The sequence below is a fragment of the Mus caroli genome, chromosome 17 (genome assembly GCF_900094665.2).
Source record: "Mus caroli chromosome 17, CAROLI_EIJ_v1.1, whole genome shotgun sequence".
Taxonomy (NCBI): domain Eukaryota; kingdom Metazoa; phylum Chordata; class Mammalia; order Rodentia; family Muridae; genus Mus; species Mus caroli.
The window spans coordinates 64,701,393-64,718,597 of NC_034586.1; the positions used below are offsets into that span (position 1 = coordinate 64,701,393).

Genomic DNA, 17,205 nt, shown 5'->3' on the forward strand with positions numbered 1-17,205 from the left:
GCCCATTGGACTTGCAAACTTTATATGCCCCAGTACAGGGGAACGCCAGGGCCAAAAAGTGGGAGTGGGTGGGTAGGGGAGTGGGGGGGGCAGTGTATTGGGGACTTTTTGGATAGCATTGGAAATCTAAATGAGGAAAATACCTAATAAAAAATTAATTCTAAAAAAAAAGAACTGGAATCAAATTCCCTGCCTGGAGATGAAATGATGATTGTGTAGACATTGCTGGTGCACCGTGATATTCTTGGTTATCAGAACCTGAGGTCTGTGAGTTCACACTTTATACACATAAGCCAGAGAAAGACCCAGGTGCTTGTCAGGAACTTGGTTAGTAGGCAAAGGACACAATCCGGTGTCAACTCCAGGTCAGAAGCACCTGGAAAACAGGCAGAGTTGCATGTGGGAAATGCATCTGTGCTTCTTGACTTGAGCTTAGGAGACAAGGGTTAAGTTCATAGGAGAGAATTGCAAGAAGATTGCCCGGACACAGTGTGCCAAACCAGTAGGGTACCCAGATTCTAGTTATAGCAGCAGACTGGCCATTTTGAGATAAAGACTAAGACTGATGTTGATGTAAGGGAAAGCAAATCCTACAAGACTGATGGAGCCTTGGAGCAGAGCAAACATACAGATGCCAGGTTGCCAGGACTTTCTGCTACTGCTGAACCTCGTGCATGTAAAATCTGAGAATGGTTCCTGGAGAACTGCCCCTGACCTTCTGTCATCAGAGTGACACAAGGGAAAACCACAATGACCCTGGGAATAAGGTGTCGCTGATGAAGGAAGGAAGGACAGAGAAGCAGAGGGGTCTCCCAGCCAGACAGCAAATGCAGGGATTCAGCATCAGCTGCTGGAATGGCTTCCTCCCACGCACTGATGTCGCTGAAATGCAGAGGCAGATCTGCCTTCAGAATGGTGCTCTGAAAACACTCGCAGTTTGTGTTTCCATTTAGCTTCAGGTGCTAGGATCCAGTGTTACATATTCTCAACACAAATCTACCATGAGTTATCTTAATCATTAGTATCTCATCATATTGGCACTGTAAGTTGCTAATGGTATTTGCAATTTTCTTTTCATCCTGAGGTAAAAAGGATCTGTCAAAGGGATAAAATCTCTTGCTTACTGCAACTGTCTTTCAGCTTTATGGTTGCTTAGCTTATATCCTCTCTTCATCGGCTAGACTGCTGAAGAATTGGGTACTAGAAGTTTTTGCTTTAATAAAGGATTTGAGTGATCCCTAGGAAGTTCCTGGTATTAAACTGGTTCAGTTTCCTATGGGTCAGCCAAATAGATCACACTGTCTCTGCGCTTGCCTGCACTCAAGGGCTCCTCTGAGAACTGAGGAGGAACAGGAAGCTGTCAGGTCATCAGAAGAGCCAACACTCCCAGAGAGACACCTACTGCATGCAGGTATCTCCTTAGCCTGTCATCTGCTGCTTTCTCCACCCACAGTGACTTGGGGTCTTACAGTACTTCTCTACCAACCAGACACTGTGTTAGATCCTGAATACCAGAGTTTTAATTCAAAATAGTTTCAACACAGGTCACTTAGGGTTTTTACTGCTGTGATGAACCAAAACCAAAAGCAACACAGGACTGAACTGGTTTGTTCAGCTTGTGGTTCCACAACATAGTAGTCTGTCACTGAGCAAATTCAGGGAAGAAATGCAAACAGGGCAGAAACCTGGAGGCAGGAAGTAATAATGCAGAGGCTATAGAGGGTGTGGCTTACTGGTTTTCTTCACCAAATTTTTCTGGCCTGATTCTTATCTTCTCAAGGGTGGAACCACCCACAATGGGCTGTTCCTCCCACACCAATCACTAATGAAGAAAATAGACAATACATTGCCCATGGGGCAGTCTGGTAGGGGCATTTTCTCAATTGAGGTTCCCTCTTCCCAAATAATTCTAGCTTGTTTCAAGTTGATATAAAACTAGCCAGCACAGAATAGTTTGTTCCTTCAGAGACACATTTGCCCAATATATAGCTAACTATAAAGAAGTAAAATTAATTCTAAAGTGGTTGATAGCTCTTCAAGAATTGGGTTTGTTGTTGTTGTTGTTGTATTTTTTTTCCTATGTGGCTAGGCTGCAGAAACATATGTGCTCTTCAAAACACACCTTCATACCTATAGGAAAGGCTTGAGCTTGTGAGAGGGCAGGCCACCATCAGCACACCATCTCTCAGCCTTAACTAGTTTTCTGCAGAGAGTATGAGCCATCACCCATCACAGTACAGACATTCTCATAGCAGATTCACAGCCTTGCTTCTGAGGCTCAAAACGATGTAAACAATTACACCCGAAAGCGAAGTCTCCCCACTGCATCTGATCTTTCTTCATCTCTCATCAGCATTGTCTTAAATTCTTCATCATGCTTTTCTCCTGCAAAGTACACTTTTGTCATTTAATATACTTTTTTGAACCTCAAAGTCAGTATCATCACAATCCAGGTCCTCACAGGCCTCGCATGGCTGAATCAGAAACTATTTCACTCCAGTGATGCTCCCAGACATTCCTTATGACCGTGGAGACAGAGCAGAAGAGAATTCCATCTGCACATAGGTTCAAATGATGAGTGACAGTGTGCGCTGATGAATGACAGAGGAGCGAGGAGAACAGAACGTCTTCCAGTTCAAGGAAATATTGAATAACAGAGATCTGTGTTAGCTCTCTTTCTCCATGGTACACCAATAAGCCAGAGAGGTGGGAACAAAGGGGTGGGGAGGGGAGATACAACAGCAGGTAGTAAGAATCACTTAAAATGGTGATAGGAAGTTAAAAGTTAAATAAATTTATGCCTTTGATCACTAAATCCTCCACTGGGAGTCTGTGTTAGATGGGCATTCATGATTCTGAGTGGCAGCTCATTGTGGCAGTAGTATGTTATTGTGTGCATGGAGAGCGGGGGGACTTCTCTATCTCTGTTGTTAGCACAACACCTTCTAGCCCTCCTCTGAAAAAAGTACTCTTTTAGCTTCCCAGTTGTGCAGCCCAATAGAACAGACTGTTAATGCTCTCCTCTGCTGCAAATGGTGCTTCACCTCGGGCCACTCCCCATGTTTTCCCAAACACTGAGCTGTTCCCCAGAACAACACTGCATCAGTATCCCCAGTGTCTCTGCACAAGGATCATGCCACAGTTTTTAAAAGTTCCATGAGAATTCATACTCGATATAATATTGTATTATCAAAATATAGTATTTTTTATTATTATATTCTTTCCCACCCCAACTCCTTCCAGATCCTTCTCCACTTACCTACCCATCTGATTTCCTATTTGTTCCAGATGCCATGTGATCTTTGCCATGGCTTCTTAACATCCCTTTTTGAGATTTTTCCATCTCTGCCCACCTCTGTGACTAGTGACTTAGTAACTAGGGGATTTCTTAAGAGCCTATAGAGAATGGGGAACTTTCTTATGATGTGTGAACCTGTGGAGTATGTATACAATAATAATGTATGTAGAAAACCTGGTTCTGTGGGCCTGTAGTACACACTCAACAAACATATTTCTTATTCTTATTATGAATTGTGTTCACTGGTCTGAGTGTTTTAAGTTCTTTGCCAGATTCAGTCTTTACTGTGCTTAGCCCCTAGCCATTCATTTATGGCATTCATTATATTATTCTGTAAGATGTATTATTATAATTAATAACTGAAAGATTAATAGGCCAGTAACCAGCACCCTCTGATCTGTAGCAGAGGCTGTTAATCAACCATGACATCATCTATGATGCTGACACATATGCACACATGCACACATATGCACATACACATACACATGAATGCTCATACATACACGCACATGCACATGATACCTGTACTGGCTGGTTTTGCCTATCAACTTGACACAGGCTGGAGTTATCACAGAGAAAGGAGCCACCCTCAAGGAAATGCCTCCATGAGATCCAGCTGTAAGGCATTTTCTCAGTTAGTGATCAAGGGTGGGAGGGTCCATTGTGGGTGGTACCATCTCTGGGCTGGTAGTCCTGGGTTCTATAAGAAAGCAACCTGAGCAAGCCAGTAAGTAACATCCCTCCATGGCCTCTGCATCAGTTCCTACTTCCTGATGTAATTGAGTTCCAGTCCTGGCTTTCTTTGATGATGAACAGAAATGTGGAAGTGTAAGCTGAATAAACCCTTTCCTCCCCAGCTTGCTTCTTGGTCATGATGGGTTTTGCAAGAATAGAAACCCTGACTAAGACAATACCTTTCCACATTGGGCCAGGCTGGTGCCCTGACCATTCCACCCCAATTCTAGAGGCCAATTTCCGATAGAGCCTGCCACCAAAGTCCTTCTGCAGTGAACATGTTTATAGACAGAGAGTAAAGAGGCAGTGTTATATAAGCAGACACAGAGTAAAGAGGCAGTGCCTTCCCAAAGAAGCCAACTGTCTCTACATCAATACACTTGGCCATGCATGCCTCTAGATACGGCCTCTTCTAATAGTATGGGGATGATAGCTGTGGTCTAAAGGATCTCAGTGTGAGACTGTGAGATTGTTTATCTTACAAGGTGTGTGTGCATGTATATGTGTGTGAATGTACATGTACATGTGCATGCATGCATGCTTGCAAGTGTGTATGTGCATGCATGTGCACTTGTTTTGTGCCTGTGTGTGTTTATGTCTGTGCATGCATGTGTGTATGTATGCGTGTGCATGTATGTGTGTGTGTGTATGTGTGTGTGTGTGTGTGTTTTCCATCACAGAACTCTTCTGTCTTAGCCCTGCTTTTCTCTTATTCCACTGTGGGGAACTCAGAGCCTGAGAGAAGAAGCACCTTTTTAGAGAGGGTACCTAGGTGATCTATTGTGTCTTCACTTTCCCTGGTAGTTGCTACACTGTAGGTGGCAGTAGCACTGCTTGAAGATCTTTTTGTGGGGAAACACTGAGGGGGGGGGGGAAGTGGACAAGGTGATAAATACACAAGTATAAAAGAGCCTGATCCACCAGAACATGTACTCTAGCTGACTCTTCAACCAAGAGCCAACATTCTAAGTTAAGGGTTCAGCTTGACAGTAAGGAGCAAGAAGAAGAGCCCCAGCCACCTGGGTCCTCCCAACCAAGAATAGGAGGCTTAAGCAGAGAAATGCAGCCACAATGTTTCTGAACACATGACTGTTGAGCACTGAAGGCCTCATGTTCTCTGGGAGTGTCCGGGGTTCTTAGCTACCGCCAGCACTGGTGAAACAATTAGGTAACAAGAGCTTACATAGTCTAGAGCACAGTACTGAGTGAAGAGGTATTTGGCATCCTCGCTGCTACATACGAAGCACATCTGGATGCTATTTCTAGATTCCCAGGTTTCCAAAATCACAAATACTGCATGTGCTAATGAATCTGTCTATAATACTTCGCTGAATGGCCTCAAACTAGAGACTTTTCTTTCTCAAAAGGCAGTGTGGAAGGAAACTATTAGAGTCTATACATGTGAGAGAAAAACTGCTCTTATTTTTAAATGTTAAATGCATGTCTACTCTAAGGACAACACACCCTGATTTGTCATGGTAAGCTAACAGCTGCTCTTCTCCTTTTACACCAACTAGTGCTTTTGGGTGCCCGTACTCAGATGTGAACTTGAAAAGAGAGGCAGCCCTTCAGGATCGCCTGAGAGAACAAACACAGGCAAATTTGGAACTTGATCCTTCACATTCCAAATCAGAAAACCCCTGTAATTTGAATGTCAACGGGAAATGTGAAAATGCAAACAGTCAGTGCAGGTAAGAAACTGTAGAAACTTGAACCAGAAAGTGAACCCTATGGGAATTCTAATAGAACAAATTTATTGCCAGTTCCTTTGACTTCGCCAAGGTAATTCTTCGGTATAATATTATATTTACTATCTCATAGAGCTAACTAGCTACACCCTCAAATGTTCAAGTGTATGTCTATTATGTATGTAAAAATTGTGTGTAAGCAGCAGAGAGCACATCTCATATGTATGGTCCTAAGTTATTCCCTTTGATCTTGCAAACGTCTCTGTTCTTTGGTCTCATTTCACCAGTGACGTCTTCTGGCAAGAGCTGAGAATTTACATCTGCTGAGGCACACTAGGATCCCCTCCCCCTGACCTGTTAGTTGTCTGTGTCACTTCAATCTACACCTGCCTGAGGTCCAAGTTCAGAGTCTCCTTTCTCTCTATTCTAAGTCAATGGGAACCCATCACCTTTTCTATCCTAAATTTTCAGGAGCGGGTTTTCAATATTTACCTGTGCAATTGTTTGATGAGATGTTTTCAGATACAACCTCATTTGATTTTTAAAAAAAACTTGAACAAGCAATCTAAATAACATCCTTTTTTTTCAAAGTATCCCCATCTTCCCTGCTGGAAATTGCAAACACAGGTAAATCAAACATTAAGTACATAACTAGAAGCCAGACAAAGTTCAGTGAGAAAAGTGTTCAAGTCCACATCAGGCAGGGGTCCTATATCAAGGTCTTGGGACACTACCAAACCATCTGTAGTTGATAGAAGAGGGTACTCCCAGTCTCAGGTGTCAAGCTTCAGCCTGTGTTAGAGTTCCCTTAGGGCAGCTTTGCTCCTTCACATCCCAAGTCCCCAAGTTGCGTATGTTCAGTGGGAGAACTGGGCTCAGCAGATATGTTCATATATATATATATATATATATATATATATATATATATTGCATGTTGTATGTTCCTGCATGTATTTAGATTTGTTCTACTTTCATACCAATGGATAGAGTATGTGGAGGACATTTCATTTCTGCTAAGTAGCTATTTTAGTTTCAGTGGCTCAGCACACAATGGCGACGCAGCTACCTCTAAGTTGCATGATCCCTTCTATATGCACACGCATGCCTCTATTTTTATAGCAGCGTCTTGCATTTTTATTATTTACTGCACGCCCACTCCTCTGTTGAAGCTTCACAGGCTCGGGCTGTTCTTCGCTGCCTGTTCACACCCACACTGTGTACAACGAGAGCATGTGTGTTCTTTCTTTTTCCCGATTGAAGAAGGCTTCCCTTTTTTTTTTTTTCCTTTTCTTTTTAAAGTGATTTTCTCCAGGAACAACATTTATTTATTCCAGCCAGAGAGACAACTGCGCCCATGTGCTCCCTTGCTTTTTTTTTTTTTTTTTTTTTCCTGCTACATTCTGTTGTATTATTTTTTTCCAAATGAAGATCCGGCCAGTCTCACTTGTAAATATTTTACATATTCATCTTCAGCATCATGTGGCACAGGGACTAAGGAGGTCTTTGAGCTGCATTTTAAAAAATATTATACCATCTCAGTAGTTATATAAGCCATTTCCCCCCCAGCAAACACAGGTACCTTATCATCAACCCTTCTCAAATCCCTCAAAGGGAGTTCCCTCTTCTGATGTTTTATTGAGTGCTGTACTATTTCTGAGGGACTTCACAAAATAGTATAAGAGGCAGATTAGTGAATTCAGAGATAAAGAGTAGTACTTTAACTAATGATTGATTGCAGAAGTCTCAAGTGACCCTCTCCCATGCTCTGTACACTCTGAACTGTGTCAGTACCTGTAAGAAGTAGAGATGCATGGTGCCCACCCCAAATCATTTAGACTTCAATCCAAACCCCTCCTTGTAAGTCAGACATTCATGGAGTTGGCATTACCGTCATGCCCTCTTAAACTCACTCCCATCCCTGATCTTGTCCATTGTTGTGAACATGATATCGAGAGTCTGGATAAAAGAGCAAACAGGAAAACCAACAGTGGGTGCCCCATGGGCTAATCGTGTGCAGGTAAAACATAGTTCAGGGCCCTTCCTTGTTCCCTGGTAGTACCTCCCTGAGGCTGCCACTGATCTAACTTGTAGCATTGAAATCACATGATCAACCGTAGATAGCATTTGACTTCCGTGTGTTTTATCTGCCCTGAGCTTTGCACAGGATTCTGTCATTTCTTTCGCAAGAAAACTGTGTTCCATTAGCATTGCCAGACTTTTGACACTTCAAATGGAAATGCAGCATTGCCACAGACACACAGAAATGCACACACACACACATACATATGCACACACACACAAATAGATATAGATACACTATAGATATTAATGAGAGAGAGAGGGAGAGAGAGATAGAGAGACAGAGACAGACAGACAGACAGACAGAGTTCTTTGCAGTGACGTCACTAGTAGCATATTTATGACTCTATAATTTGCCTTCATAGTAGAAAGTTTATTTATGGTCACACTTTTTTAAATTAAAGGATCACATTTTAAAACCCAATAGGATATACCTACCAAGTGTCTGTAAGATTTACCTGTGAAAAGTCAGATATCCCTGTTGTATTAACCTTTAGAACTCAGACTCACAATATCACAACAGTTAGTAACTATTGGAAGAACATATTTAGTTTATATGCAATGTATGTTCTTGTTTTAGTCTAAATACAATGTTAATATTCTTTATTTTTGCGTTGCTAGAGTAAGCAATGGTACATTCATGATACAGTCCATGGAGACAGATTGTTTCCTATGAGTTTTTCACTTAGGTGTGTACTGCATGCCTGAAAGCACCTTTGATGTATGTCCTTAACGGTTTATAGCTTCTTACCATCTTGTGCTTTATGGGCAATGGAGGTTCTTTACATCACAGCATTGCTGTTTGTAGGCAGGAAGGCTGTATTTAGGAAGTAGTGGCCTCTTGGCTGTCAGTCCAGGACCTAAACCTATGCTGTCTAATTACAGCCAACATATTTCTATCCCGTAAAGTAAAAACATAGGTATACTAATCATTGCTATTGTCTTAGTATTAAAGGCACCCACTCCCTTTGAGCCAAATAGTTCATATCTTACCATCTTGTTAGTTTTATCTTACATTATAAAAACCCTGGCTTTCTTACTTATTCAGACTTCATCACACTGAAAACCGAAGTTCAGAGTATCCATGCCATGTGTTCAAACTGACACAGATAATCACTCCACTGGAGAGGGTCAGGGTTGAACACACAAATGCTTGATTGCAAGTCCTAAGCATGTTCAATTACATCCAGCCCAAGAGAGAGAAGACAGCGTGAGGCTTTGAGAAGGCCTGGCTGGGTACACTGTCACTATTTTCTACTGCAGGCTATGAGTTTTATGGTTGAATATGATCCATATATATTTTTAAAAGAACATACTTTGTGAAATAAGTTTTTAGAACATAATAAAATACTTTAAAATCATAATTTTTAAATCTTACATTTTAAAATCAAAATTCCTTACAGGAGACACTTACCATGTGTCCCCCATGTGCTTTTTCTGATCTGTGGTTCACATAATACAAAATTCCCCACCTCTAACATGTTGAGCTCTAATATGCTAAAGGCAGGAGAGTAACCTAGAACCATGAGATGTCTTCATGGTAAACATAATTCCTGTGGAAGGCAGCTGCCCCTGCATCGTCTGTTAGCACTTGGTCTCCATTCAGAGGAGAGCATGTCTTCAGTTTTTTCCCTCCCCTAAGTGTTCTTTGATAACTGCTTCTGCCTCCCCAAAACAGCCATCACCATAGTATTAAATTTGCACAATTGATAGATAGCTCCACCATGCGCTGAAGCTCCTGTCATTTTTCATTCAGTGCTACTAACTTTTTCTAACTTAAGAAGCTAAGAGAATGCCACATTATCTTCCCCCAACGTCTGCCATTTCTCATGTTTATACGCTCCACATAGATCTGTGTTGATAATGGAATGAGCTGGAAAAACTGCGATATCAGAGTGAAGCACACGTAACAGAATTGTCTCTTAATGATCCTGATAATAATTGCACTTCCATGAGCCAACTAGCTTCTTTGCACCTCTCAAACTAGCCGTAACATAAAATACATTTCTATGGGGCTGTTCCCCCAATGTAACAGTTTTCCCACATGTTAACCTTCTATGTTATTCAGTTGATTTTCTGTAACCCACCAGGCTTCCTCTTTGCTTAGGGCCAGTGGCGGGAGTCCCTGGTCAGCCCTGTCCTCATCAGCCATAGGGTTGCTTGTTTTTCAGCATTATGAGTCCACTCCCACCCTCTGCCCCAGGTCCCCTTTGTCCATAGCTCCTCCCTTGCCCATTGCCCGGCTCTCTCTGCACCATTCTGAGAAGTTTCCACTGATGTGAGCATCTCAAGAAAAGAGACTATATTTATGCTTCTGTGTTTCTGTTGCCTGGAATACTGACTGATGCTTAGTTGGCACTTAGCAAATGAAATAGGTGTAGCAGCCAACATGTGCCTGAGGCCGTCAGGAAAGAAATGCTTCTCTCCTGCCCTTGGTGCTTTTGCTCTGTGTCACCCTTGAGTGGCTCTTGTGTGTGTCTCCGGGTACCTGTTTGGTGCTTTTCTGCGTGTGCCTGTTGTTCCTCGAAGCACTACCGATGCCAAGAGAGAGAACTTGCATTCTAACCTTTAGGCTCTGCTTCATTACCTTGCTACCACATAGGTTCTTTAGTGCATCTGAGTTCACTGAGTCACATCCTGACATTCTCACTCCTCTGAGAGTCTCTTCTGCTTTGGAATAAATGAAAATGTGAGAGCTCATAGATTATATTTGGAATTAGGGCATACAGAAAGATCTAGCTATTGATATAGACACATCCTGTAGCCTAGCTTAGAGTGTAGCAGTGATTCTCGAAGTAATTATCCATATCTTTTTTTTTTCACTACTTCTATACAATTTGCTGACTTTAAAACCTAATGATTGGCCTACGCACGGTTGTCTGTGTAACAATCATCTAGGGACTGGCAGGAACTTAGATCTTCATTTACTTGGTTGGAGAGAAAGCTCAGCATCTATAACTAAATTAAGTCCCTTAATCAAGGGATCCATGTTCAACTTCTTCAATATAGGCATGAAGAGAGATGGAAGCCAATAACCATATCCTCTCATTAACACTGTTGGTGGCAACTCTGTGCTGTGCTGCTTCCTTTTGTGTGTCTGCTTGCTTTTCTATACCATGGAATACCCAGCATTTCATTACTATCAGAACCAAATGGGGTTTTGTCCTATAGATGGCTCAGTGGTACTTATTTGGCTACATAAGGGACCCTGACCACAGTTGGATCCTAAAATTAAAGCTATCCATTAACCCCCATCATCATTGGTCCCTTCAAAATACATCTGCGATGGAACCACTCAAACTGCAGTGATTCAGCCATGACTGAAACAATGAGAAATGTATGTCCTTTGTTAGTCACAAGAAAACCATCCTAGCTGCTCAGCCAACAGCAGGATGGGACTGAAGTCAAGGTAAAGGGTTTCTAGTCCCTATGGACTGGGCAGTGTAGGCGATCTCTGATGCAGGTGAACACTGTTGTTCCCAAGAACAGCAGAGAAGAAGAGAGGGAAGGGGTCATGGTTGGGATGAGTGGTATAGAAAAGTAACATAGGGTAAAGGAAAGGACAAAGCCTCCAACCTACTGAGCAGAGGCATCAGGGCCATGGTGGTAGGAGACACTAAGCAAGGAGAAAAGAAAACACCCTTCTATGCAGGCTGGAAATGGCCTAAGCCATCAACTGGGCTGCTGTGGAAGAAGTCAGCCTTCAGTGTGGCCCCAGGGTCCTGTTGCTTTAGCACCCACTAGAGGTAGCCTTGTTACCCTTAGCAAACGTCAGACCTGCAGAACATTACACAATGCCCAGCACAGGTCTCAGTAAGATCCTAAAAGAGGTTGTTGTTGTTTTGGGTTTTTTGTTTTTTTTTCCCCTGGCCTGACTCTCAGCAGACAGTTTCTGATTTATTGTGAATCTCTAGGTCACTGCTCCCCTGTCTTGGCCGGGGCTCTTTGTGATTAAGCTCTCCAGAACGCTGTGTTCTAAGATCTACAAGCTTCCTCGTGTAAAGCAAATATTAGTGCTCTTAGACCCCAGAAAAATAAAACCACTGCCTGGGCACCCTCAGGCATTTCTTCTCATCATTATACCCGATCTAAATCTGGCTTTAAAATAATCATTTGGCTGCCATTTGTTTGCATAGCAAGCTAGGGGCAGTTAACATGATTTTATCATTATGAAAACAATATTATTTGTTTACTATGGGAAAATTAGAAAATACAGATGGGTAAAATTAAAACATACAGGGCTGGAGAGACAGCTCAGTCGTTAAGAGCACTGGCTGTTCCTCCAGATGATGCAAGCACAATTTTCCTGTCACTAACGTGATGGTTCACAATTGTCTATGATTATAGTTCCAGGGCATCTGGTACCTTCTGGTCTCTATGGGAAGCAGGCACACACACACACACACACACACACACACACACACACACACAATGCATGCAGGCAAAACACCTATTCACACAAAATAAAAAGTCAAGAAATAAAACACTAAAACCTAGAAATATTAATAATGTACGGGCTTTTTCTATCCAGCAACCTAACTGGTACAGACTAAAGGGAATCATTAAAAGTTAACCATTTCTCATCCCTATTCTCATCTCTGCAAACTGGAGTTACTTGTGTGAACACAAGCACCTTGTAAATGTCTACATCTTCATAGAAGTGTATAGGTAGAACCTCCCTCTATACAAACTTTCTATTAAATGGCCTTAACCTGCATATTGAAGAATAAATCACGAGGATCTGGGGTTGTAACTAAACCAGTAAAGTGTGTTTTGCACATGTGTGAGGAGGATTTGGGTAAAGATGCCCCCGAGTCCCACATACAAATTGGAAGCAATAGTGACACCTGTAATATCAACTCTGCGGGAGTAGAGTTGGTGGGGCCTTTTACCTCACTGGTCTGCCAGACAAGGAATTCTCCAGGTTCAGTGAGAGACCTTGTCACAAAATTAAATAAAATAAAGATGGAGAGTAACAAAGAAAAAAATGAACAACACACACACACACACACACACAGACACACACACAGACACAGACACACACACACACACACACACAGACACACACAGACACACACACACACAGACACACACACACAGACACAGACACACACACACACACACACACAGGATGCACCCAAAATGCATTACTAAATCAATTCAAATGTTCACAATACATGTTTTTGAACAGCTGTATCATATTCTGTGTGCTATTCTTTTCCTGACGACTACTTTTCCATATTTTCCCCACATAAATGGACCACAGAGAACATTTTCACACTCGCTTTTCTTCAACAGGTATTCCATACTGTCTTATTTCTAAGGGTTTGATTATTGTTTATTTACAAACCAAACATAACATAAGATCTTTTAAGACAACCACACAGGTTCTTGGCTCACTCCATGGTCCTATAAACAAGTAAGCCATTGTCAAACTTACAGACATGTGGGAACATGGGAAACGACAACATCCTTCAGTTTGTGTCCTGAGTTCCTGACTCCACCTCTCACCCTATTACACTCCATCCCCAGTTTTTCCCATCTGGTCTTCCACAGGACTGTGCCCCTGCCAGCAAAGTCCTGTGTCCACTGCATTTCCTGTAAGGAACTTTCATTTGAGTCCATCTCCTGAAAGCTTGATGTAATCATACACACACACATACACACATATATACACACACACAAACACATACACACACACATAGACACACATATACACATACATATACATACCCACACATGTACATACACATTGCATACACATGCACACACATACACACACATGCACACACAGAGATACACATATACACACAGAGGAAGAGAGAGAGAAAGAGGGAGAGGGAGGAGAGAGAAAAGGAGATGGAGAGGGAGAAACTTACACTTTCCAGCCCACAGCACCTTCTTCACTTGTCTTACAATCATTTTTCCCAAGGGTGCACAGGTCCTTATGCCCTGACAATTCACCTGCCTCTTGGTGGGAGGAACCATCTTGACTGAATAGAATCCAAAGGCAGGAAAGTCTAAAAGAATATTCCTTAGACTTGGAGAATTTACCTAAATATAACTATCAGTCATGCGTATTGCACACATGCTAACTTCATGGGCTGCTTTCTTATAGAACCATGGTCAGCACACATGTTCTCTCAAGAACCTGATACTCAGTATTGTGAGTTCGGTCAGGGCTACCCCTTTTCAACTAAGCCACTGTCATGAAAGTAGCCACCAGAAGGAAATGTGCCAGTAACTATGGCTGTTTGTGGTTAAATCCTACTTTCCAGAACACAGTAGAAATTGACTCCCAGACTCTTCATTTCCAACTTCTATCCTAAAACTGTCCAGTGTGACATCACTCACCCAAGTGACATTCAGATTCTCGTGCTGTGCCTTTTTCAACAAAAATTGATTACTCTTACATCTTCTGAGATAGGCATCTAGTCTACGGGTTGGAACTTCATGAACATGGAGATAGTAGTGACCAATACCTGTGTGGAGATCACACATCTGTAGCAGAATAAGAAGCAGCCACAGAGAGTAGAGAGTAATGGGGTGGTAGAAGGTGTTGTCTTCTATAGGGAGATCCAGGTGAATGAGTGTCTGACACTTGCCGCAGCCATAGCAACCTCACAGAAGATCCTGAAGGTTAGCTGCAGAACTAGAGCTATGCCTGGGAAAGTCAGTGAATAGTAACAGGAGTAGCATCGAGCCTTTTCACTAAGCCATAAGCTATCCGTTCATCTGTGGTGTGCCACAGGCCTCATTGTTTGTAGAGTTCCCACAGTAGATCCTTCCACCGAGCAAACATAGCACTGTCTTTTCTATTGTCAAAGAGATCAAGTTCTAAGTAGAACTCCTCAAGGGAGCCCCCTGTAGTCTGGCTCCCCACACCCCTGCAGACCCAACTCTGCATTGTGCAAGTGTTACAGCCAAAGCAGTTGATAATGCTGATTCGGGTCCTCCCAAGGACTCTCATGTCTGTGAAGGAACAGAAGGCACTCTCTCTGTGATCTGTGGTAAGAAAGCCTACATGTGGTGTCCAAAGATTTCATCACTTTGCATCCTAGTTGCCTAAGATGGGGCAAGTTGTCCAGTGTTTCTGAGCCTCAGTTTCCATATTTATAAACCATGGCTATTATCCCTGCCTTGTAGAGTTGTTGTGATAATGGAGTAAGGTTCAGTGAAGTTAGACCTTGGAGCCATTATGCCCCTATAGATTTTTCAATGATGAACTATTCACAGGATTTGGCTTGGCTATCTCCCTAGTGAACAAGCATTTGAAATTGAGACATAAGTAAATATACCCTTGATAAAGTACAGTGGCTTATATTTTAAAATATACTACCAGATACATCATTTGATTTATCTTAAAATCATTTACAAAAACCCCATTGACATTATATGAGACAGGCAACCTTCTGTTTTAAAATTTTGTATGAAAGATCTAAGATTTCACCAACACAGACTGCAGAGGGATGCTGTCAGAGGGTTTCATTTAATTCATAGTGCTGTAAACATTATAAAATTAAGGATACAATCCCCTAATGTGTCCGAAAACAGGTAAGCAGAGCTGAAATTGTTCCTTTTTCCTCATCTTTACAAAATGACCAGGCTATGACACTGAGCCCCAGAGGTTGTGACATCCAGCATCTCACATTGACCATCAGATATTTGCTGCTTAAGCTCAACTCCTCTCTTTATAGGTCACATGCCTGTTCTAGGAGAATGTAAATAAATCCTGTCAACACAGAGATACACAGGGAACCTAAGAAAAACTAAATACACTGAGCTGTTACAGAAGTCTACAGATTGTATGCATATTGGTCCGTAATACATAGTGACCTGTACAGGGTTTTGAAAATGGTGTTTACTGAGTGCACAGACCAATCCTGTAGACATGTGGTATGTTCATGTCACAGATTGGCCACTAGGTGTCAAGTGCTCAAACAGTCACTCTGTGTCACAGACCAAGGAACTGAGTCCTAGGCATGAAACAGGTGTCCCTGCATGGATTTTCCTCCCCTTGACTCCCTGTCTGCACCAGAGGCAGCTCCTCACTCGGTAGGCTGAACACCATAGCAGAAGGTCCAAAGATGGGGCTGAAAGGCAAACTCTTTCCCGTTTTTGTTTTGTTGATGTTATTTCTATTAAGAAAACCAAGAGATACCTAACGAATGAGTGGAATGCACTTCTGCTGTGACAAACATGTTCACAGAAGCTATAGATAAAAATATGCGACTTAACCTATAAGCCGTTCAGACTTCTAGGCAGATTTGGTAGCCAAGTTGTTTCCTTCTCTGTTCTGTCAGGACCGAGTCACGGGCCTGTCAGTGTGGTTGAAATGAAAACCATCAAATGCAGTAAGAAAAACACGTGTGCAAAGCAAATGATTATAAGTTTATAAGAATCATAAGTATATGCAGATAAATTAATTATCTCAAGTTCCCTGCCTAAAATTAATTAAGTCAGTAATTAGCAACCATGGGGAAGTCTCATTTTCAAAACTTCTGCATTTGCTTTGCAGCGGGAACCTTGGTTTTTAATGAAGAACCGACAATGAAAGAGTCACAAAATTAGTCCACACTGTGTGCTGCAACATCCCAAAAGTTAATGAATTCTCTGACATTCAACATATGCAACTTAGTGACTTATACACTTATCTGAGCACAGCCACAGTGCTATGATCTTCTGATTGAAATGATAGGTGCCAGAATTTTAAATAATGCTTATTATTTACCTGTGTCCGACACTGTTCCCCACTGTCTCAGGTGCTTCCTCCTCAAAGCCCGAAGAGATCATCCTCCAGGAGGAGTAGATGGAAAGATAAAAAGTTTCACTATTCAAAGTCAGAGCTTCTGAACGAAGGTTCCTGCTTCCTTTAAATGTTAAGCCGAGGAAATGTTCTAATGAGACTGTGCAGAGAAACACCTGATAATTCGCTGTCATTTACCCCGAGGTTTCTATTTAAATTTGTGCTGCTGTCATGATTTATTCTTACATCACAGGATAATGAATCCAGATTTTATTTCTGTTCTTTGCCAGACTTGTACAGCAGGCAAAGTGTTTGAAAATCAAAGGAAAAGAAGATATTGACTTGGATAATCTCTTCAGAGGTAAAAACAAAAACAAAACAAAACAAAACCCCCCAAAAACACAAAAAGCAACAGTAGCAAAGACACAGAGCCAGCTTTTGCTTTTTGTTGTGGACAATGTCCTATGAGTCTGCTGGGATTCATCATCGTGGTAGGGAATGTAGCCAAGAACCTAACTCAAGGTCAAGAGACTCTTAGACTCAGGGCCTACTATCTACACCCAAGTAACAGGTTCTGTTTCTTCAAAGCCCCTTTCTTAGTTTTCTTATTTTTTTTTTTGATTTTTAATATTTTTATTACATATTTTCCTCAATTACAT

At 41.9% G+C, this 17,205-nt stretch overlaps 1 protein-coding gene across 1 annotated transcript in view; it reads left to right on the forward strand.

Moving 5' to 3' along the window:
• Positions 1 to 17,205, forward strand: part of L3mbtl4 (L3MBTL histone methyl-lysine binding protein 4) — a 339,815-nt gene that overhangs the window by 321,987 nt on the left and 623 nt on the right. Inside the window, exons 15-16 of the mRNA XM_029470911.1 lie at positions 5,551 to 5,724; positions 16,837 to 16,907. Of these exons, the coding sequence (XP_029326771.1) occupies positions 5,551 to 5,724; positions 16,837 to 16,907 (245 nt within the window). The remainder of the gene's footprint in view (positions 1 to 5,550; positions 5,725 to 16,836; positions 16,908 to 17,205) is intronic.